Source organism: Anomalospiza imberbis, chromosome 15, assembly GCF_031753505.1.
Source record: "Anomalospiza imberbis isolate Cuckoo-Finch-1a 21T00152 chromosome 15, ASM3175350v1, whole genome shotgun sequence".
Lineage (NCBI taxonomy): Eukaryota > Metazoa > Chordata > Aves > Passeriformes > Viduidae > Anomalospiza > Anomalospiza imberbis.
This window is the reverse complement of record NC_089695.1, coordinates 17,392,812-17,415,063: the sequence shown is the minus strand read 5'-3', so window position 1 is coordinate 17,415,063 and position 22,252 is coordinate 17,392,812. Positions and strand designations below refer to the sequence as shown.

Genomic DNA, 22,252 nt, shown 5'->3' with positions numbered 1-22,252 from the left:
GGGGCTGTTTGGGAGGACGAAGGGCCTGAGGAGGAGCAGTGCCTGTGCTCCTGCTGGGAGCATGAACGGGGAGCTGCTGGCCCAGGCAGAGCTGGCCGTGCCTCACCTGTGACTGCCCCATTCCCTGTCCCCAGGGGCGCTGGGGGGGGACAGGACGTGTCTGTGCCACCCCAAACCAAGCAGGGGACAGTCCAAGCTAGCAGTGAGCCTTGCAGGGGACAGTCCAAGGCTAGTGAGCCTTGCAGATGGCGCAGGGGCTCCTGCTGAGCTGGGACACAGCCCTGGCCCTGCTGCCCTGTGCCCCCAGTGCAGGGGTGCTGCTGGCCCAGCCTGGGCTGGGCAGGGGGAGCCTGGCTGCAGCTGGGATGGGATCTCACAGAGCCCATTTTCTCACAGAGCCCATTTTCTCACAGAGCCCATTTCCAGAGGTGTTGGCTCTGTGCAAAGCTCCCTGACTCCAAACAAACTGGTGGGGGTGAGAGCCTTTGGAGGTGAGGGCAGCGGGGGGAGGTGGGGATGAGATTCACTGAAGGCAGGGCTCTGAACTGCTGCCTCAGCTCGCGGAAACACAGACCCAGAGCCCAGAGCAGGACAATGATCTCCCTGCTCAGCTTGGTGCAGCACGTCCAGCTCCAGCCCCTCTGCATCAGCCAGACCCAGGCACGGCTCTGCAAAACCCGTCTGGGAATAGCCAAACCCTCCTGGCTGCACCAGGGCAGGGCAAAACCACCCAACATCACCCACAGAGAGGGGCTGAGAGTGGCTTTGCACCCTCAGCTCCCCATGCCAGGCTGGGGACAGGAGCCTGTGCTCTCTAGAGCAGCAGCATCTCCTCATGAGCCTCAGGGCCACTGCACCTCCAGCGATTTTCTCTAATTGTTTCCCTAATCACATCAAATTGCCCAAGCTCCGTTCGTGTTCCTGCAGAGTAATTTGCTTTCCCCCAGGCCCTGCCGGCCGTGTCTCTCCCTGCAGCCACTCCTCAGGGCTGAGGGGGGCCTCAATTACATTATGGGCTCTAATAAAAATAAGCCTAATGGAATTACACAACAAGACCAGATTAAAGTCAGCTGCTTTGCAAATCCTGGGGTTGGATTGGTGTTAACTGAGGGAACAAGCACGTGGATCATCCCTCTCCCACCCTCTGCCCCAGGCGAGGCAAAGGTAACAGCTCCCTGACAAATAATAATATAATCAGGGTAGTCCCACAAAAAGTGCACCAGGGAATGCCAGGAAACAGAAGTGCAAGGAGTGAAATGCAAAAGCCATGAAGCACTTTTCCCTCTTTCCCATAAACTGCACCACAATGAGGTTCTTCACACTCTGCTTCCTCGAGGGATCCACCAGGTTTACAAAGAAACGTTGGCACATTTAATCGGGTGTATTGGTCTTTTTAGAAAGAGGTTTTTTTGAGAGACTCAAAAAAAGGAATGGGGCACAGGAATGACAAGGTCAGAACAGGGGTCAGTCTCTAACTCTCGTCTGTGTCTTTCTCTGCAAATGGGCAGGGAAGCCCAAAGTGGATATTAATTAGTAGTGTTCCCATGAGAGATTTTCTTTAACCCCCAGAACCTGGCACTGTCACCCCAGATTTTAGCCACGGCGTTCTCAGGATTTACACCAACATTCACTGCAGTCACAGAATCCCAGAATCATTTGGAAAAGCCCTCCCAGCCCATCGAGTCCAACCTCTGCCTCATCCCCTCCTTGTCCCCAGCCCAGAGCTCCGAGTGTCACCTCCAGCCCTTCCTGGGACACTCCAGGGATGGGGATCCAAACCTCCCTGGGCAGTTCCAAGGCCTGAGCACCCTTTCCATGGGGAAATTCCTGCTGATCCACCCTGATCCAGCCTGAATCTTTGTGGATGCCCAGGCAGCTGAAAGCAGAGGGGCTCCTCAGTGGAATGACTCCGATTATTTCCATTTTGCCTCTGTGAACAAGCCCACCCAGGGGCAGTCCTGCCCTGCTTCCCCACCCCTGCACGGCAGCAGGTGCTGGGGGATGGCGCTCGCCTGCTTTTCCCTCCAACAGCAGCTGTGCTTCCAAACACAAACACACAGGGAGCATTTCCAGGGTGTGCAGTGTGACAGTGGGATGTGCAGGGTGAGGTGCTGCCTCCTCACACCCTCCTGGCACTCATTCCACCCCCCTCCCACTGCTCCTGCAGCGAGCACGGGACAGAGTCCCCACAGAGGACGCTGGGGTCCTCACCCTGTCCTCCTCCTTGTCCTCCCCATGCTGCTGTCTCCAGGAGCACAGGAGTGTGGAAAGCAGGACAGGGCTGTCCTCAAAGGAGAGGTGGGCAGTTCCCAGCTCCTCTTCAGCCCCACTCCCAACACAGGCTCCTGCATCCTCCGTCCCATCCAGCTGCATCTCCCCTGAATTCACCTGGAAACTCCTTCCACGAGTTCCAGGTATTTCCAGCCCAAAGGGCTCAGCCCCGCACTGGCTGACACCTGTCCCTTGCTCTTTGTCCTGCCTGGGACTTCCTGGAATACCTGGAAAAGGGGAGCAAACGTGGAAAACTCGAGGCATGCCAGCTGGCTCCAGAGGATGGAGATGAGGAGGAGGGGGGGAAGCAGAAGCACTGCTGGCACTTGCAGGAGCACAGTTGGCACAGAGGAGCTGAATGTACGATTTGGAGACTTCCTAGAATGAGCCAACGGGCTCAGTCAGAGCACTCTTACTTTTAAATCAGTGTTTACAAAGTCCTGGGCAAACTCAACTATTTCTGCCTGTCCCGGTCAGAGCCTGCTTGAGGAAATAAGACAAACACACCTTGGTGTAGAAAGAGTTATTATTTAAGCAAACTCAGCCTGACTCATGTTTGTTTTCTAACGGCGTTATTGGACAGCACTGACAGAGCCAAGGTCAGGCTGGCAGAGGGAAGATCTCTGAGGAGAGGAAGGTGCTGCTGCTCCTTGCCCATCACAGCAGTCCCCATTCCTGCTGGGAATGCTCCCATCCCTGGCTCCCTGTTTCCTGGGCACACCTGTGGCTCTTTCCTCCAGGAGTGGCACTGCACATCCCTGGATACCTTCCCTGGAGAATGACCTCAGCCAGAGCATCCATCACCCTCTGCTACACTGACAAAATCCAAATAATCTCCTAAAAAGAGCCACCCTGCCTTTGCCAAGTGAAACCAGCCAACTGCAGTAACAGGGGACAGAGAAAAGTCATCCTCAAGAAACACTGGGCAATATTCCCATTCAAAGGAGAGTATTTTGGGTTTAAGAAGAAATGAAGTCATAATGACATCACACATTTCAAAGCACACTCCCGGCTCTGAAGCTGGCAAACCAGGACTTGGCTCCTTCCTCACTGCCCTCAAGCAGCACAAACTTGCAACTGGGTAATGTTTTAATTACTCACCCTTCTATCAAGTTTCCGAGGGTGAAGTTTGTTTTGGAGCACGGGGAGATGCCCCAGGGCTTGAGGGAGTGACACTGTTCTGTCACTCGCAGGCACAGCTCTGTCTGTCCCCGAGTGGGATCCACAAACTGGCTGCACTCCCAGCACCTGAATCAAAGCATCCAGGCTTGGGCAGGACTCCTGCGAGCTTCCCTCACCCCGGAGTAATTCTGAGCAAGCTTCAGCAGCCATGAAATGCTTTAACCTCAGTGACACGAGCTCGGAACGGATACAGAGCTCGAGGAGCCCCAGTGTGAGCAGAGCCTTTGCACTCTGGACCCTGGCACAGCACAGAGCTGCCCCAGGCCTGGAAAACACCTTCTTCACCACACAATCACACAATAATTAAGGCTGGAAAACCCCTCTGAGATCCTCGAGTCCAGCCGTTCCCCCAGCACTGCCAAAGCCACCACTGAGCCCTCTCCCCAAACGCCACAACCTGCCCGTCCTCGCAACTCCTCCGGGGACAGCTATTCATCCTCAAGCAGGTTTCCACTCGTGCAGAGCCCGCCGAGCCTCCTCTCCCGGCGACTTCCCCCGTGCCAGGGGCTCCTGCTCTCTGCCCGCCTCAGTCCCGCTCCTCCTGCGGCTCAGCGCTGCCCATCCCAGCACTTCGCTGGCCACGGGAGCCACTCATCCCAGCGGAGCCGGCGGGTGCTGCTCGCTGCCACCTTCACCTGTGCGACCGCGCACCGAGCAGCCTTCCCTCCGCTCCTCCCGAGCGCCCCGGGGCTCTGCCGCGAACCCGCGGGACACCGGGCACCGCACCGAGGGGATACCGGGCACCGCACCCGGGGGACACCGGGCACCGCACCGAGGGGATACCGGGCACCGCACCCGGGGGACACCGGGCACCGCACCCGGGGGACACCGGGCACCGCACCGAGGGGATACCGGGCACCGCACCCGGGGGACACCGGGCACCGCACTGAGGGGACACAGGGCACCGCACTGGGGGGACACAGGGCACCGCACTGGGGGGACACCGGGCACCGCACTGGGGGGACACCGGGCACAGCACCAGGGGCACACCGGGCACCGCACCCGGGGGACAACAGGGCACCGCACCCGGGGGACAACAGGGCACCGCACAGAGGGCACACCGGGCACCGCACCAGGGGGACATCGGGCACGGCACCCGGGGGATGCCCGGCACAGCACCCGCATCACTCCGCCGCTGCCGAGGGGCGCTCCCGGGGCGAGGCCGGCGAACAGCTCCCCCCGGAGCGGGTTCGCCACCCTCCCCAGCGGAGCTGCCGTCCGCCCGCTCCCTCCGCCGCCCCCTGCTCACCGTGGCCGGGGCAGAGCCCCGCGGCGCCCGGCGCGGCTCCCCCGGCGCGGCCGCTCATCCTGGCGGGATGGGGCAGAGGCTGCCGGCGCTGCCCAGGTGCGGATGCGGTCTCCCCTGCCCGCCCAGGTGCGGATGCGGTCTCCCCTGCCCGCCCAGGTGCGGATGCGGGGCTGCGCTCCCGCCCGAGGCTCCGCGGGCAGCGCCCGCCCCCGGCCCGCCCCGCACGGAGAGCGGCGGTGCCCGGCCCCGTCCCCGCCCCGCCCGGGGAAAGCCGGGGCCGTCTCCCCGAGACACCAACCCCGAGCTCGCCCCGAGTGCCCCGGGAGCCGTGCGAGCGCTCTGGGCAGGGCAGCTCTCCCTTTATCCCAGTGATTTCTCGCCGATGCTTCTCCCTCGCTTTCCGAGCAACTTCAGGGACCGGTGGCTTGGTTTGATTGCTTGTGTGCAGAAGGGAAGTGGAACAAGCCCATCTTACTATAACTTGGTCGATTGGAACAGCTTTTTAAAGATCTGAGGGGTTTTGGCAAAGATCTTTCAATGGATTTCTCAAAACAAACAAAAAATTGGCGGTATTTCCAAGCACGCTGCGAAGGCTTTTTCAGATGCAGCATCAGTCCAGCTCCTCTGACATTATTGGAGCTTTGGCAGATGAAATCTGGCCCTGACACCCGGAACAGAGCTCAGTCTTGGCAGAGCAGGACACCACAACCAGCTCATCCGCTGAACTTTTAAAATACCCACTGAAAGCAACCCAGCATAAACCCAGGACCTGAGCAGCTCCATCTCCAGGTGTGGTCACCTTCACCTTTCACTTCTGGAGCTGCAGTTTGGGGTTTGGGGGGTTTCAAGCTGCAGTGCCTTTGTGCAGCCACTGCAGGGCTGGGATTTCTCAGAGATCACTAGATTCACAGGGAGATCCAGAGCACCCTCAGGGTCAGAGATGTAGTCTGGTTTGGAGCATTTCCATCACCTTTAATCACAGCTGAGGTCCTTGCCCCTGGAAAAGGGACATCTCCAGGTGTGTGTGGATGCAGGAGAAACCAGAGCACCCACAGAAGTGCAATACCTGCTGCCTGCTGACAAAATACATCAAAAAAGTAAATGTATATTAAACACATTATCAACTTGTTTGATAGGACTCCATTTTTTAAGATCTGGGGGGTTTTAGCAAAGATTTTTCAATGGATTTCTCAAAAATTTGGTGGTGTTTTCAGGCAGTGCAGGCAAACACCACCCAGGCGTGCATGCTGCATGTGTTTGTCCATCACTATAGAAACTGAAAGACAGAGAAAGAATAACGTTAACAAAAGTAAAACACATCCAATCCACGAAGAAACACCTTGTCACAGTGTGGATTTTCTCAGACTCAAAGGACCAAAATCAAAGTGAATGGAGCTGGTCTGAGTGGAGCTGTTAAAGAGTTCCTGAAACAATTTTGGTTTGCCTGCATTTTCCTCTCCATGGTACTGATGTGAGTTTTCTGGACATTATTGGTGTTTACTACTAGTAGACACTAGTGGTGGCTACTGACTAGTGTAGCCTCTAGCTTTAATGCTGAATTTATATTTAAATTCTTCGTGGAGCAAACAATTGTAGTTCTTCCTGGCAAGATCTGAGTGCTCAGAGCAGCTCCTCACCTGCCTTCCAAGGTGTTCCCAGCCAGGATCTCCAGCAGCATCTCCTAAAAGGGGGAAAATGGCACAAAGGGGAAAAATCAGAGTGTGGAGCCCTGAGCCAAGCCCACCCTGAGTTTGCAGGAGGGGGAGAACCGAGGTTAAAGGGGTTTCTGTGCTCTCCTTTCAATGCTTGAGTGGGCTGAGGGCCAGCAGTGCTCTGGGGCAGGGTTAAAGCTGCTCAGGGGAGGGATTTGGTGCCTGGAGAAGGCAGAGCCCAAGCCCCTTTCCTCTCCGGCTGTTCTGAACCTGAGCCATGCTGAACCCCAGTGCTGTCCCCAGCTGTGCTCATGGTCCATCCCACCTCCTCTCAATGCAGCTTCCTCTCCAGGACTGGCCAAACTTTATTCCACCTGAATGGGATGCCTAAAAAAATGGAATTACATTTTTAAACAGGAAAATTGGAAAGATTAGAAAGGGAGATAAAGCACTGGAGGTTTTGTTTTTTTTTTTCTTTCTTTCCTGTTTTTCCTCCCCGCCTCCTTTTCCTCCTGCTCTAACAATGATGAATCCCAGGATCTGGTTGAGAAGGAGAGTGGCTGAGTGATTCATCGGGACTGAATCACAGTCACTCTGCAGAGGAATTCGCCGCCGCTGCTGCCGCAGGTGCAGCTCCAGCCCTGCCCTGGATCCCTCCCTGCTGCCCCTGAGGAGCGGAGAGGGACAAAGGCAGCCCCAGCGGCAGCTCTGGCTCTGCTCCCTCTGAACGCGCCGCGCTCTCCTTTGCCCACGTGGGAGGGGTTTTATCCAAAAGGGATACACTGATTTTCTGCGGGTTTTACCCACTGCTGGATCACGCAGCCTCCCACTCCCCCGGGGAAGAACTTTCCTTCTGTTCCATTTGAAATGCAAGCTTCCCCCTCCCTCTCAGAGATTCCCCCACTGGTCCTGGGGTACAGCAGCCGTTGGTACCCAGAGCTAGGCTGGAAAGTCGGGATGCAGCAGCTGAATTCCTGGGATTTCCCAGTGCTGGGATTTTCTGAGGGACATCACAGGAGAGGCAGGGGGAAATTCTGGTCTGCAGCGGATTTACAGCATCAGCTGGGTTGATGCTTGTCCTTACACAGAATTTTGTCTCTCTGTTGTCACCACCTCCTCTCTTCCCATTTTTCACACCCAGAACACTCCGGATTGCCAGGAATCCACATTCCCAGACTCCTGCTGAAAGCGCTCGGCCAAGCCAAGGTGGGGACCAGCTCGAAACTGCAATGGTCAGAAAGAAGAGGGTCAGCCTGGTGATTCCCAAACTGAGAGGTTTTTAAATAATCCAACTCTGCCATCTGTGGTAGGAGCCCTCCCTGTCTGCAGAGCACTCTGATCTGCTCCCCACAGGTTATTTATAGCTGCAGACACAAATCTAAAACCCAGTTTAAGGCAGGTCTGACTTTTAGCTTTAAAGCAGAACATTTGGGTCATTTTCACCAGGGTAACTATCACTGTTCATAACACAGACATTGTGAGTTCAGATTTCACTGGAGGGGCACGGAATTATTTTGCAGGCATTGAAAGACCCTCTCAGAGTGACCCTTGGAGATATTTGTTATCTCAGGACCAAAGGTGGAACCAAAGCAAGGGGCAACCATGTCAGCATCATCTGGAGAGTCAGAGCTGGAGGCAAATTCCACATTCACAGTCTGTGGCCTGGAAACCTCTAAACAATCCCTCAGAAATGTAAGGATGAGACTCCTCCTGGGAGAGTTCTCCAAGTCCTGGGCCATCTCAGTTTCTCTCTGTAGGCCACACAAGTGTGACAGAACTTTCCATCCTTTTCTTTTAACTGGTTATTTTGTTGGGTTTTTTTTGTTGTTTTGTTTTTTTCCTAAAATCCTATTTCTAATGAACAATTTGCACTTGGTTCTCTGCTCCAGCAAGGAAGTTTTGGAAGAAAAACAAAAGGGAAGCAGAAATCCATCTCCTGCCTCCTGCCATGACCCCAGGGCTGAGGGGTGGTTGGGGGTTTGTCCTTCTGCCCTGCAGAGCTCCTTCCCTGCCAGAGCACAGGGATGAATTCCCGGGGTGTGGAGCCCTCCTGGGCTGCCTCATTTCCATGCAGATGAGGCTGTGTGTAATTCCATGTGAGTGTAATTCCATGTGAATACAGATAACTGATGCGCCTGTGAAGAAGAGAGCTGAGTGAATCATTCATCATGGATTATTGATAGGATTAATTTTACCTCTTTTTCTGCTCTCAGGGTGCCCACAAGCCCCTCCCCCGAATTTATTTTCCCCCTCTTTTATGGAATATTTCTGGAGACAAAGTAGATTAAAGCCGAGTAATTTTTCTCCTCTTTGCTGGGCTGGATGAGATGTTTGCTGTCAGGTTAACCCTTGCAGACTCCCCCTGGCAGTGCCTTCCCGGCTGGCATCACAGCCCTTGGGCTCACACTGGTTTTTTGAACATCAGCTCTTCTCCAGACAGGACCCCCCGGTTCTGTGTGTGGTGTCCTGTGTCCCCTCACCGGGTGTGACAAAGGTCCTGCCCTGTCCCAGCGTGGCTCCCTCCACCCCCAGCACCACGGGGATGGTTTGGGGTGCTTTTCCCCAAAAAAAAGGCCCAGGATTGCTCCCTGGAGATGGCTGCACACCCTGCAGGGGCCCGAGGCTGCTGTTTCCATGGCAGCACGTCGCCAGTTCCACTTGGGTTGAGCACAGACCAAAGTAAACCTGCAGAGAGACTTCCCCCTGCCCACCCTGCCCTTGGGGACCCTTTGCTCCCCCCGGGAGCCTCCGGCTGCTGCTGTGGCTTCGTCCTCCGAGTTCCCTGGGCTCCCGGAGCCGTGTGAGCAGTGGCCGTGGTGTTTGGGGCTTCTGTGAGATGTAAAACCAATTTCCCAAATCCTTTACCTGCTTAGTGAGGCAACATCACTTCTGATTGTTAAATCCCTATCAAAAATAAAAGGAAAAAGAAGGAGAATTCTTTTTTCAGAGCTGTTCAAAGAGATGAGAAGAGCCTGCAGGTGGCTTGCAAACCCTTCCTGCCAACCCCCAGAGGTAAAACCAACCTGTGCCCAGGGCAGGGAGTCCTGAGCTCAGCTCCTGCCAGGGCTCCACTTCCCAGAACAGTCTTTCCTCACATTCCTTTCACGTTTCCAGGCTGACATCCAGGGATCTGCAGGACAGGAGCTAAGCCAGAGCTGCCAGCCCAGAGCTGTGCTACCCACGGGTTTAGGCCAGGCTTTGATAAGACGGACACAGGGCTTTTCCCCTCTCTGGCTGGACTCCAAGGCACAGCTGGGATCTGCACAGCCAGCCCTGGCTCCAATAAATGCAGAAGACAATTCAGTATTTGCCCTTCCAGGAAACAAAGACCAGGAGTTGCCCACCCAGATTTAACTCACCTCTTGTGCCACGTTTAACCTTCAGCCTTTTTCACATCTCCTTTATACACGTTCCGCCCTGGTTTGGGCAAAATTCATGGCAACACGGACAAAGCCTCGAAGGGAAAGGCATCCTGCAGCTTCCCAGCCACAGCAGGGGTTTGAAGCTGAAAGGGCACACAAGGATGGGCTGGGCACAGGGTGGGGAGGGCTCAGCAAGAGGAAATCACCTTTCACCAGCACCAGCTGCTGGGCTTCCTCTCTGGGGCCACACATGGTTATTTTCACAAATGCAGCTTCTGGAGTGAAAAAAAAAAAAAAAAAAAAAAAAAAAGAGGAAAAAAAATTTAAAAATAGAAAGAATTGGTTGTTTGTGGTCCAGCCACAGCCCAAGGGTGGGGACAGCGGTGTGGTGTGACACAACGGGGCCAGCCTGTGGCCGGTGGCACTCGGGTCACCGAGAGCCCTCACCTGCCCTGCTGTGGGAAATAGTAAAGGCAGGAAGACTTTCAGAAAGCTGGGAAAACAGAGCAGAGAGATTCGAGCTAGCTGCAGCTGCAAAGTCTGAAAGTAGAAAAGTTACAATGGTACTGCAAGCAAGGACATGAAACAACAGCTTGAGTTTTCGGCTTGGCTAAGAGACCTTGAGAGTGCAGGAAAATATGCTCAGCAAGGCAGGAGAAGGTTTTCAGCTTAATAATGGAGAATTGTGTACTGTTAATAGAGAGCAGACAAACATTCTGTGCAGCAGGTGGAGGTGTGCTTTCCGTGGCCGGCCAGAACAACTGTCTGTGAGCTTCAGCAGTGTGCTGTTGGCCAGAAGGTTTTAGAAATGCTCTGGAACAAAGAAATCTTTGGCTGCTGCTGGCTGTGTGTGAGCTTTGCCACCTTCCAGCTGTCGCTACCACGTCATGAGGCTGATGCTGCAGTGAAGCTCAGGGAGCCGACCCCAGCAGCCCTGTCCTGTTTGTGAAGCACCCCAGCACACCCTGCCTTTGGGCTCTCATCATCTGGGGTAAAGCAGGGAGCCTGTCCCTGGGCCATCCTGTCCCCACGAGCTGCCCCCAGCACGGCAGGGCTGCCAGGGGACACCCCCCTGCCAGCTGCCACATGCACAGAAACATTTGGGAGAGAAGGCCAAGCGCTGGCTGGAAGCTCAAAGGCCCAGTTAAATGCCCTTTTCTTTATAAAGAATAAATTAATGTAAGGTGGAAACCACAGATTCCTTGGTAAGGATGGTCTGAAACAGCAACAACATTGAGGTGTCAGCGTTCAGCACTTTTGTTTCTGCTTTGCTTTGGTGAACTTTGGGATCTGCTATGCACTGCCTGCCTGGGAGCTCAGCTGCTGCAGGCTCGGCAGGTATTTCACAAGACATTTCATCTTTGTATAGAAACCACAATTGTACCTGCTGAAACACTCCCCAGCCACCAAAGAAAGAAAACAAAAGAGACATTTTCTTCTTGTTGCGCTCTTTTTTCAGCCTTTAAACTTAAAAAGCACCTTTTCTGTAGCTCTTTTCCCATAACTATGTGGGTTATACTTTTTTTTTTTATTATTTTAAAGGTGCAACAGCCATGTCCACGAACTGTTGTGGTTCCCAGGAGTTCAGGTTCACTTGAAAACCCTAATACTGTGGAACATAAAACCAAACTGCAGGATTTTTAATAACTGCCAAGGGCAGCAGGTGGCCAGAGCTGCTCCAGGGCAGGTGGAACTGGAGTCCAGTTTAACGCTCGTGGTCTGAGCTCACCTCTCCTGATTCAGGGGTTTTAGTGCCTTTCCTGCCCTGCCATTTTTCTCTTCCTTCTCCCTGCCCTCCTTTGAGCCTTTTCTGGCTCTCCTGGAGGCTGGGAATGCCAGAGGCTTTCCTTGCTGTCCAAGGGGGGCACAAAGCTCTCCCTGCTCCTCCTGTGCCCCTCATGGTGGCCCTGTGCCACCTCCTGCCCGAGCTGGGCCACCACCTCCACCTGGCAATGCTGGCCTTGTTCCAGGGCAGCTCCCCGCAGCTGAGCATCCAACCTCCTCCAGGCTTTGCTTCCTTAATTATTGTTAATCTTGACAATTAATGTCTTTGTTGTTATTATTGCCCACTAGTGCCTCAGCCTCTGAGAGGACAGAGCACTGATCAACCAGGGGGCTGCCAGGGGGGCAGAGCAGAGCCCTGGGCTGGGCCATGTCCCTGTCCTGCCCCTGTGTTTCCTCAGGCAGGAGGAATTCCCCATGGAGAGGGTGCTCAGGCCCAGGGAGGTTTGGATCTCCATCCCTGGAGTGTCCCAGGAAGGGCTGGAGGTGGCACTCAGAGCTCCGGGCACAGTCCTGGAGGGCTTCTCCGGCCTCAGGGATGAGTCTCTCGGTGGCCACGGGCACAGCAGGAAGCAGAGCCCAGCCTTGGGACGAGGAGGGAGCATCAGCAGGCAGGGGGTGGCTGTCAGGCCCTGGGCAGTGGCAGGCCAGCAGGATTTGTCACTGAAGGAATGGGGGCCTTGATCTGCTCCTCTCCATGATGGGCTTCCTGACTGAAGGGCAGGAAAGTGACACAAAGTGGGACAAATTGGCTCCATCCAGCTCCTCTCCACCCAGGACGAAAAGGGGGCAAAGGGCAGAGCCAGTTCAGTGGCACAGCAGCAATTTCAGGAGGATTTCCCCGTCCCTGGGCTGCCTCCTGTTCTGCAGGGGATCAGAGACCTCAGCCACTGCCGCCTGTGAGGATCCCGGGCGCTGCAAGCATTCTCCCCAGAGTAATTCTCCTCCTCAGATCATCTCATCCTGTCCTTCCTCTTTTTCTGTCCCTCTGCAAGAGCTGGCAGCTCCTCCAGGCCACTCTCTGCTGGCTCCTGTCACCAGGGCAGCTCCAGTGATATATTCACTGGCCCCAGCCTTGACTTTAATCCCAGGAAATCCAGTGCCATCACCTGCAGCTCCCTGCTTGCTCTCCCCAGCTCGGTTTTGTCTGCTGGGGAAGGGCACATGGGTAGATAAGCACATGCTGGCAGCACATTAATTGCTTTAGAGCAGATAGAGAGCTGCAGAAGCAACTCCTTGCCATTCCAGGGGCTGTTTTTCCAGGAGCAGGCACTGGGAGAGAGGAGAACAACCCCCGGTGCAGCAATCAATGTCTCCAACGCTCTCCAGAGGGGAAGCAATCAGCACCAGCCACAACCTTTAACTCCTTAAACTTCCCCAGGGGGAACATTTCAAAGCATCAAAAGGATTTAAACCTGTCCAGCTGCTGCTGAGCCATAATTAACAGTTGCACAGTCAGCTCTGACGGGGGCTGACAAAGCCTCAGCAGCAAATCCTCTCTTTATCCCACTGCTGGAGTATTTATAGAGCCCAGCCAGGCAGGGGGCAGAGGCAGGCGAGGAGGAGAAGTGAGCTGCTTACCAGGGGGGATAGCATTTGCTTTCAGCTGCCTGGCCTTTCCTCAGCCCCCGGGGAAGCTCCAGGAGGGGTCCTGGGGTGCAGCCTTTGGCTCTGGGGCAGAGTGGCTGGTCCTGGGGCCAGAACATTGGCAAGCAGGGGCGCTCGGGCTGGAGTCCTCAGCAGGAGCCCTGCCAAAACCAGGAGCTGCCCCTTCCTGCCCTCAGTGCCTCCTGCAGGAGACCCAAGTGATGGAGGCCAGACTGACCTTCCACAGCTCTGGTTATAAACTGACCTTGGGCCGTGCCGTCTGTCCCTCCCCGGCACATCCACAGCCTCTCACAGAAAGTGACATAAAACAGCAGTTCTTGAGTGCCTTGGCACAGAGTGGCACAGGAGGGGTCCCGGGGCTGGGAGGGGCTGCTGGGGTGGGACAGCTGGGCTGCCAGCAAGATGCCAGGTGCCAGAGAGCACAGGGGAGGAGGTTACCAGCCCCAGAACTGCTGGAGAGGACAGAGGACGAGGTTACCACCCCCAGAACTGCTGGAGAGGACAGGGGACGAGGTTACCACCCCCAGAACTGCTGGAGAGCACAGGGGAGGAGGTTACCACCCCCAGAACTGCTGGAGAGGACAGGGGACGAGGTTACCAGCCCCAGAACTGCTGGAGAGCACAGGGGACGAGGTTACCAGCCCCAGAACTGCTGGAGAGCACAGGGGACGAGGTTACCAGCCCCAGAACTGCTGGAGAGCACAGGGGACGAGGTTACCAGCCCCAGAACTGCTGGAGAGGACAGGGGACGAGGTTACCACCCCCAGAACTGCTGGAGAGCACAGGGGATGAGGTTACCACCCCCAGAACTGCTGGAGAGGACAGGGGACGAGGTTACCACCCCTAGAACTGCTGGAGAGGACAGGGGAGGAGGTTACCACCCCAGAACTGCTGGAGAGGACAGGGGACGAGGTTACCAGCCCCAGAACCGCTGGCTGTCCCTGTGGCACTGCTCCAGTTGCCCACGTGAAGATCCGTGCCCCATTGCAGGATCTCTGCCCTGGGTTGCTCCAGGCTGTGCCAAGGCATTACCAGCACTGGGTTTATTTCCTGCTGGGCCTTTGTGACCCCACTGAGACCATAAATACCTCTGAGGTCTAACTAAAACAGTTTAATTTTCTCCAGAAGCAGTCGTGTAAAGGAGATGATGGCAATGCTGTTCAAAGGGGGAAGGGGGGGTCAGGTAACAGGAGATTTTTACTGCCTTGCTGCCTTTACTCCCCACTATGAAGTGCCCCATTCCTCTTTGTTCTGTGGCTGAGGTAACTCCCTGGGGAGTTTCCTCGTGTTGGAATGGCCTGAGAGGATCCTTGGAAAGAGCTCCTGGGAGCTGCAGCCCAGCCACACCTGGAGCACAAACATCCATCCCTCCCTGCATGGAGATCTTTGGTCAGTTCAGCCCCCCTGGCACAGCCTTGCCCCAAGGACAGCAAGCAGCCGGGCACACCAATTAAAATAACTCATAAATCCATTTAAAACCAAATTTTAAGCACAAAAAGGCACTTTCCTGAGCACAGCCCCAGGATTCCTTTTCCACACACTTTATTTACAGCAGTCTCCCATCCCTGGGCTTCCAAGCCACAGTCCCTCCAGCAGGATTTCTTTTAGGGTGGGAATGGGATGATGCTCATGATCCCTGCCATGGTAGGGGTGGAATGGGATGAGTTCTGGGGTCTCTGTCAGAGCAGGGCTGGATTGGGATGAGTTTCTGGGGTTCCTGTCACAGCAGGGATGGAAGGGGAAGAGTTTTTGGGGTTGCTGTCACAGCAGGGATGGATGGGGATGAGTTTTTGGGGTTCCTGTCACAGCAGGGATGGATTGGGATGAGTTTTTGGGGTTCCTGTCACAGCAGGGCTGGATGGGGATGAGTTTTTGGGGTTCCTGTCACAGCAGGGATGGATTGGGATGAGTTTTTGGGGTTCCCGTCACAGCAGGGCTGGATGGGGATGAGTTTTTGGGGTTCCCGTCACAGCAGGGATGGATTGGGATGAGTTTTTGGGGTTCCCGTCACAGCAGGGCTGGATGGGGATGAGTTTTTGGGGTTCCTGTCACAGCAGGGCTGGGTGGGGATGAGTTTTTGGGGTTCCTGTCACAGCAGGGCTGGATTGGGATGAGTTTTTGGGGTTCCTGTCACAGCAGGGCTGGATGGGGATGAGTTTTTGGGGTTCCTGTCACAGCAGGGATGGATGGGGATGAGTTTTTGGGGTTCCTGTCACAGCAGGGCTGGATGGGGATGAGTTTTTGGGGTTCCTGTCACAGCAGGGCTGGATGGGGATGAGTTTTTGGGGTTCCTGTCACAGCAGGGCTGGATGGGGATGAGTTTTTGGGGTTCCTGTCACAGCAGGGATGGATGGGGATGAGTTTTTGGGGTTCCTGTCACAGCAGGGCTGGATGGGGATGAGTTTTTGGGGTTCCTGTCACAGCAGGGATGGATGGGGATGAGTTTTTGGGGTTCCTGTCACAGCAGGGCTGGATGGGGATGAGTTTTTGGGGTTCCTGTCACAGCAGGGCTGGATGGGGATGAGTTTTTGGGGTTCCTGTCACAGCAGGGATGGATGGGGATGAGTTTTTGGGGTTCCTGTCACAGCAGGGATGGATGGGGATGAGTTTTTGGGGTCCCTTCCCGAGTTCCCGCAGTCCCGGCCCCGCTCGCGGCTCACTCGCGCCCCCCAGCGGCCACGCGGGGCAGGCGCAGCTCCGCCGCCCCCCGCACCTCGGGCGCATCCCGAGCTCAGCCCTCCCAAACCCTTCCCAAACCCTGCCCCATCCCGAGCTCAGCCCTCCCAAACCCTTCCCAAACCCTGCCCCATCCCGAGCTCAGCCCTCCCAAACCTTTCCCAAACCCTGCCCCATCCCGAGCTCAGCCTTCCCAAACCCTTCCCAAACCCTGCCCCATCCCGAGCTCAGCCCTCCCAAACCCTTCCCAAACCCTGCCCCATCCCGAGCTCAGCCCTCCCAAACCCTTCCCAAACCCTTTCCAAACCCTGCCCCATCCCGAGCTCAGCCCTCCCAAACCCTTCCCACCGTCTGCCCCGCTGGCAGAGCATCCCAGCCCCTCCTGCTCGTTCTGACGGCACAAACATCGAACCTGCTCCAGAGGCCAGTCCCGTTCGAAACCCCTCCTCGCACCCAGGGCTACAAAGACACCTGGAAGTTCTGTTCTTCGGGGTCCGGGAGAGCAGCCTGTTTGTCCTTGCTCTCCCCGCGGTGCCAGCGCTCAGCAAACTGCACGGCATCGTGGATGCTGTGGAAGGCCAGCTGGCCCCCAGCGCTGCCTGCCTGGCCAGCCCAGCCTCCCTCCCGGAGCCGCTGGCGGATGGAGGGGTTGCAGTTGGCCAGGAGCACCTGGACACCGACCTCCTTATAGTCGTGGTGTGTCTCCTTGAGCACAGAGAGACCCGCGGTGTCTATGAACTGCATGGCCCCACAGTCCAGGATCAGGGTGTGCATATCTGTGGAGGGGGGACAGGCATCTCCTGGAGGCTTCTCAGCCCTTCTCCTGGCCTGTTTCAGGCAGCCAAACCCGGTGGCCCAGCAGCCCCTGCTGCTGCCTGGCTCTGGATTTGCCTGGGCCCCCAGCTGGGGGTGGCTGGCAGCCAGCAGGACGGGGTTGACCCCAGTTTTCTGGTACAGCACAGCCTTGAAATAATCCTTGTTGGCGTAGTAGAGGGAGCACTCGAAGCGGAAGATTTTGACGTTGGCGATGCTGCTGAGCTGTTTGTAGGCGGCCTGGTCCTCGTAGATCTCCCTGTCGCTGACCTTGCCCAGGAGCGTGGCCCGGGGTCTCTGCGTGCGGAAGATGATGCAGAGCAGGGCGAAGCAAACGCCCACCAGGAGCCCGATCTCCGTGGTGACCAGCGTGGAGCACAGCATGGTTGTCCACCACACCACCGTGTCCAGCTTGCTGAGCTGCCACATCCTGGGCGTGTCACGGAACTTCCCGAGGCCGCCCCGCAGGTTGACGATGGTGACCACCCCCAGGATGGAGGTCTGCAGCGAGTAGAAGAGCGGGGAGATCCACAGCAGCACCAGCAGCAGCACCAGGGAGGTGACCAGCCCAGACACCTGGGTCTGGCTCCCTGTGGACTCCTTCAGCAGAGTCTTGGTCAGGGCAGCAGAGCTGGCAAAGCAGTAGAAGAAGGAAGGGATGAGGTTGCACATGCCAATGGCGATCATCTCCTGGTTGGCGCTGACGGCGTAGCCGTGCTTTTTGCCAAAGATTTCTGCCAGGGACACGGTCATGGCAAAGCCAATGACGGCGATGGGCAGAGCATCCAGGGCCAGGCTGGGAAACAGGCTGATGTCTGGGACAGTGGGTTTCCTGAAGCCCGTGGGGATGTGCCCACACACAGCGGCCTTGTAGCGCTGCTCGAAGTCAAAGTAGTGGGAGATGACCGTGGCTACGATGACCACCAGCAGCTCGATGGGGAACGGGGCCTTCATCCTCTCCTTGTAGCGCTCGTTGAGCTCCTTGACGGGCACTATGATGGCCAAAGCCACCAGGCTGGTGAGCAGGTCGCAGATGTTGGTGTTGTGGATGTGCCTGAAAAGGTCCACCCAGGTGAGGATGAAGGAGCCCACCCCCTCGTGACGGGGGATTTTCAGGCCCAGCAGATATTTCATCTGGGAGGTGATGATGGTGAGGCTGGAGCCAGTCACGAAGCCACCCAGGAGAGGCTCTGACAGGTAGACAGCCACGAAGCCCATCTGTAAAACCCCCAGCAGGATCTGAAAGGCAAAGCAGCCACAACTTTAGCATGGGTGAGAAGGGCTGGAAGGGGTGGCTGGCAATTTATGTCACTTTGCTGCCACTTTAGCAGCTCTGGCTATTCTGTCTGGGGACGTGCTGAGCGTTCCATGGGAGGAATTTGTCTTCAGGAGTTAATCTGGGGTATGGAAAACCAGAGACACCTACCTTCAACACTTCTCTGTGGCTGGGGATGCCACACAGAAAATCCTACGAGGTCCCTGCAGCTGCCTCCTCACGAGCAGCCCCATCAGAGCAGCTCTGGGTATCACTCACTCAGGATGCTCTGAATTTTAGCTGTCCCAGTGGAAAAGCCTGGAATTGCTCAGTGACAGCTCGACCTAGGCAGTGGGGACACTGCCAGGGAGCATGGCAGGGTCCTTGAGGGTGGTCCTCGCCAGCCCCAAACCTGCTCTGAGCTGCCCAGCTGCAGGACTGAGGTGGTGGGAAGGTGGTTCACAGATCCTTCTCCTCTCTTGCTGTGTCTGATCCTGAGGATGTTTCAGACACATCCAAGGACCTGGTTGTCCCATGGAGGAAAACAACCCCCATTCAGCTGTGCTTGCACTTTTAAAATCACTGCATTCACTAATATTCAAGGGTGTCAGGGTCTAGAAACATTTCTCAGGACCCAACCCTTAGAGATCTCAAACTCAGAGAAATTCCCAGGAGGAAGCAGCACCAGAGTGAACACTTGTACCTGGTAAAGGCCCACCAGAAAGCTCAAGGAAAGGGCCACGGTGATGGCGTAGCAGCTCCTGTCACAGGGCTCTGTCCCGTTCCTGGGGGAGCTGGAGTTGTCCCCGAGGGCAGCGCTGCTGTCCCCGTAGCCTGCCAGCTGCAGGTGGCGTGTCACCGACTGCCCCACCATGAGGCACAGCACCCCGAAGGAGCCCACGCTGGCGTGGCGCGACGTGGCCGTGGCCGCGTAGATGATGTTGCAGAAGAAGTTGGTGTAGATGCCGTAGATGGGGTCCTGGTTGGCCAGCAGGGAGTAGGAGATGGACTGAGGGATGGCCACCACGCCCACCAGGAGCCCCGAGACCACGTCCCCGAGCAGCTGCGTGCGGGGGCTGTACCGGGGCAGCCACACCAGCACCGGGAGCAGGCGGCGCAGGGACGCGCCCAGGCTGCGCGGGCTGCACCTGCAGGCACCTCTGGCTTTCTCCAGGATGAGCTCCCTGGTGCTGGAGGCTGTGGGCTCGTGTTCCTCCAGGCTGATAAAAGTGGCAGGAGCCTCGTGTGGCCGCAGGGAGCCCAGGGTGGCTTTGCTGGGTGCTGGCTCCTGGCTGGACGTGTCCTCCATGGGCGCAGGGGAGCTAAGGCAGGAGAGCAGGCAGGCATGAGGGGCTGCAGGCACGAGCACAGGGAGGCTTTGCTTAGCTCCAGGGCTCGTGGCATGGGCAGATAAATAAATCAATAAACAAACAAATAAATAAATGGAACTATTACCTCAGACAGATCCAACAAAAGCGTTTTCCCAGGGTTGATTTGTTTGTTGTCACTTCTGGAACTGATTAACCACAACCCCCAAATCAGGGACAGAGCCCCCCGTGCTCCTTCCCCATCCCTCTTGGTTGGAAACAGGAACTTCACTGAATTTCAGTGAAATTTCACTGAACTTCACTCAAACTGAAACACCTTCTGCCAAGACACCGCTACTTAGGCAAAAAACTTCTTTTGGAAATGTTAAGATATTCCAAAGGATACTTGAGGAATCAAGATGTGGGTAAGGGAGATAATTTGCAAATTAATTTTTCCTTCAACATTACAGGGTTTTAAATTGCATTAGTGGCTGGCATCAAACAGGAACTCCCATCTGCCATCCTGCTTTTTCAGGCTGGTTATATAACGGAGACCTTCCAGAGCTACTCCAAGTTTTTCAGTCAAAATGCAGTGGCATCAAAACACCTTTTTGTGACAACTGAACAACAGACAGAGAGAAAAACACCCCTGAGAGGAGACCCACGGTGGTTGTGGCTTGGAGCTGACCTGGGATGAGGAGAAATCCCATTCCCCTGCCCTGCACACATCACCAGATCTTACCTCTGGCTGCAAACTGGGTGTTTCCTCAGCACCTGAAGCTTCTCCCTGGGGACAGAGCTGTCTCCACCTGGCAGCACCCCTGGGCAGAGGAAAACCTGGCCCAGGTGCCACTTCCTTTGGGATCTGAGCTCCTGAGCCAAGCCATGTCTCTTTTATCTCTGTCCAGGCGCTGGAAATGGTGCAGCCACCAAGCAGAGCTGTGTTTGGAAAACAAACACCATTCTCAGAGAGTATTTTGGCTGACAACTTGTTCTGGACACGAAGAATGATTGAGAGGGCTTAGAGAAGTGCTCCTGCCAGATAAGAGGATTGCTTGGATCTGGAGAAGTGTTTGCTAAACAAGGGAAACGATGGAAAGAAACCTCCCTGCTCGGCCCCTCTCTGAACTGAGTGAGCTCAGGTCCTCCTGGGCTTCTCTGCTCAGGTTTTCATCTATTCTGGACAAGCCTTTGTGCCAAAAACCAACAAGCAAAGCTCCTTCCAGAATGACTTTCCTTTCCTGGTAGCTTTTCCTCCACAGAGGCTGGTGTAAAGCAGAGAGCAAAGCTGTGGTGACACGGGTAATTTCAGGGAGACAGCAGAACTTTGGATGTGTCCAATCTGCACAATTCCCATTTTGCAGAGCCTTTTAGCAAACGTAACAAGGGGCCTTGCTGGGCAGAAACACAACTGGGAAAAGAGCAGGGTTGTATTATTTGGTAGGTAAAGGTGAGCAATTGCACCAGCAGCCAGGAAAAAAGGATTGTTCATCACCCTGAGTGGAAAGAGCAGCCTCATAAATACCAGCTGGAACTGCTCTGCCCTTGCCACCTGTGCCACCAGCCTCCACCAGACCTCTCAGCACACACTCCCCTTGTTCTGCCCCCTTCTTTTCCATCTCTTTTCCACTGACCCAGTCCAGATTTTGCTGGATGTGCCATGCCCCGTGCATCTGGATAAATCCCTGCCACACAGGCACCTTGGAGAGGGGGGCTGAGAGCTGGGCTGGGGACAGAGAGGTGGAATTCCACAAGGTTTGGATGTAGATACTGGAGAGACACCCTGAGGGAAGAGAAGGGGACAACCAGCATCCTGAGCTACATTTATCTCATCAGGGGAAGTCTGGATCTCAGTAATTAGGAGTAAATAAATAAGGAACATCCGTGTTCTCTGGCAGCAGGAGAAAATGAGAGCACATGGTAGGGAGGCAGCTGCTCAATCTTTTTATCTATTTATATCAATTCTTTTTTTTTCTCTGCTATTCCTCCACAGCTCATGTATTTTCAGGTGCAACGTTGAGAGTTCCCCCTCTCCCTTCCCCTGCTCTCAGTAACAGACTCTATCTTTCCTTTCAGAAACTTGGTAATTGTTCCCAGTCACAGCTCATTTTGTGCCTTGGCCTGGATGATGTGGTCTCTACTCAGTCATTTTCTTTTTCCATCTTCTTCCTCAGCAAATGACCCAAATTTCCATTTTCTCTATGAATCCTTCATCTTGAAATTCACTGAAGAAGTGATGAGTCAGCCATGGAAGAGCTGGCCAGGCTGCACTTTTAAGCCTGAGTGCTCCCTGGGATGAAACACAGCTGAGCACAATCCATCTTTGGGTTTGATCTTATTTAGGAAGATCCAGCTTTGGATCTCTGCCCTGTCCACCACAAAAATGGGCTGAAGCACTTTTTCCACCTGTGGCAAGATTTAGGTTACCTTCAGCCTCCAGACTGCTGCCACTGCCTGTTGCTGCTTTTCCTTCCCAATTCCATCTTCATTTCTATATTCTGGAGCTCTTTTACTTATTGAGATTTCCTTTATGCCCTGATAAATCTTGGGAAGCCCTGACAGAGCCCTGCTCTTCCCCCTCTCCAAGGCTTCTGCCTCCAAGCCTTCCCTGCCATCTTCCCCTAGAACTTTTTTCTCCCCTTTCTTGTGTTCAAATTCCCAGTTGCTTTTGTATAATCAATTAATAAAGATCTATTTAAGTATATTCCATACTTTACTTTAAAATATTCCACACGTTTTGCAGTCCTCAAGCTCCTTGTCCCCGCTGGTTCTCTGTGCTGGAAATTGCAGCTGTGGGCACTGAGGAGAGGCCACTCCATGCCCTCCATCCCAGCAGAGGGGCTGTGAGAACACCCTTGGTGACACTGTGGACATCTCTGGAATTCCTTTTTCTGCATGGGGTGAGGCAAGGGCAGGGAACACAAAAGCTTCACATTCGCTGTGGGAAAAGCATCACAAAAAAAAAAAAAGAAAAAAAAAAAAAGAAACCCACCAGGTGACCTTGAGGCACCCAGGGCTGTGCTGCCTTCCCCATGCAAGGTCAGCACAGCTGAGTTTGTTTCCAAAAGCATCTTCAAGGCCTGTTCTTTATTGCC

At 55.2% G+C, this 22,252-nt stretch overlaps 1 protein-coding gene and 1 long non-coding RNA gene across 3 annotated transcripts; both read right to left on the bottom strand.

The window, feature by feature from the left end:
* Positions 1 to 5,653: 5,653 nt before the first annotated feature.
* LOC137482834 (uncharacterized) lies at positions 5,654 to 9,866 on the bottom strand. Its single transcript, XR_011004241.1, has 2 exons — positions 9,714 to 9,866; positions 5,654 to 5,978 (listed from the first exon to the last, which is right to left on the bottom strand). It is a non-coding gene; the product is annotated as an uncharacterized lncRNA (long non-coding RNA).
* Positions 9,867 to 16,228: 6,362 nt separating this feature from the next.
* Positions 16,229 to 22,115, bottom strand: LOC137483259 (sulfate transporter-like). 2 transcript variants are annotated; one of them, XM_068206202.1, is made up of 3 exons: positions 19,900 to 22,115; positions 18,554 to 19,172; positions 16,229 to 17,834 (listed from the first exon to the last, which is right to left on the bottom strand). In XM_068206202.1, the coding sequence occupies exons 2-3, from the start codon at positions 19,157 to 19,159 to the stop codon at positions 16,242 to 16,244; spliced, it is 2,199 nt and encodes a 732-aa protein (XP_068062303.1). In that variant the 5' UTR covers positions 19,160 to 19,172; positions 19,900 to 22,115; the 3' UTR covers positions 16,229 to 16,241. The 2 variants fall into 2 exon arrangements, with proteins under 2 accessions (XP_068062303.1, XP_068062304.1); XM_068206203.1 differs by having other exon boundaries at positions 21,259 to 22,115.
* Positions 22,116 to 22,252: the final 137 nt, after the last annotated feature.

Coding starts and splice junctions, on each gene's coding strand:
- LOC137483259 (XM_068206202.1), bottom strand. CDS start 19,159: ATGGAGGACACGTCCAGCCAGGAGCCAGCACCCAGCAAAGCCACCCTG. Junction 17,835..18,553: donor TTCTGGTGGGCCTTTACCAG/GTACAAGTGTTC, acceptor TTTGCCTTTCAG/ATCCTGCTGGGGGTTTTACA.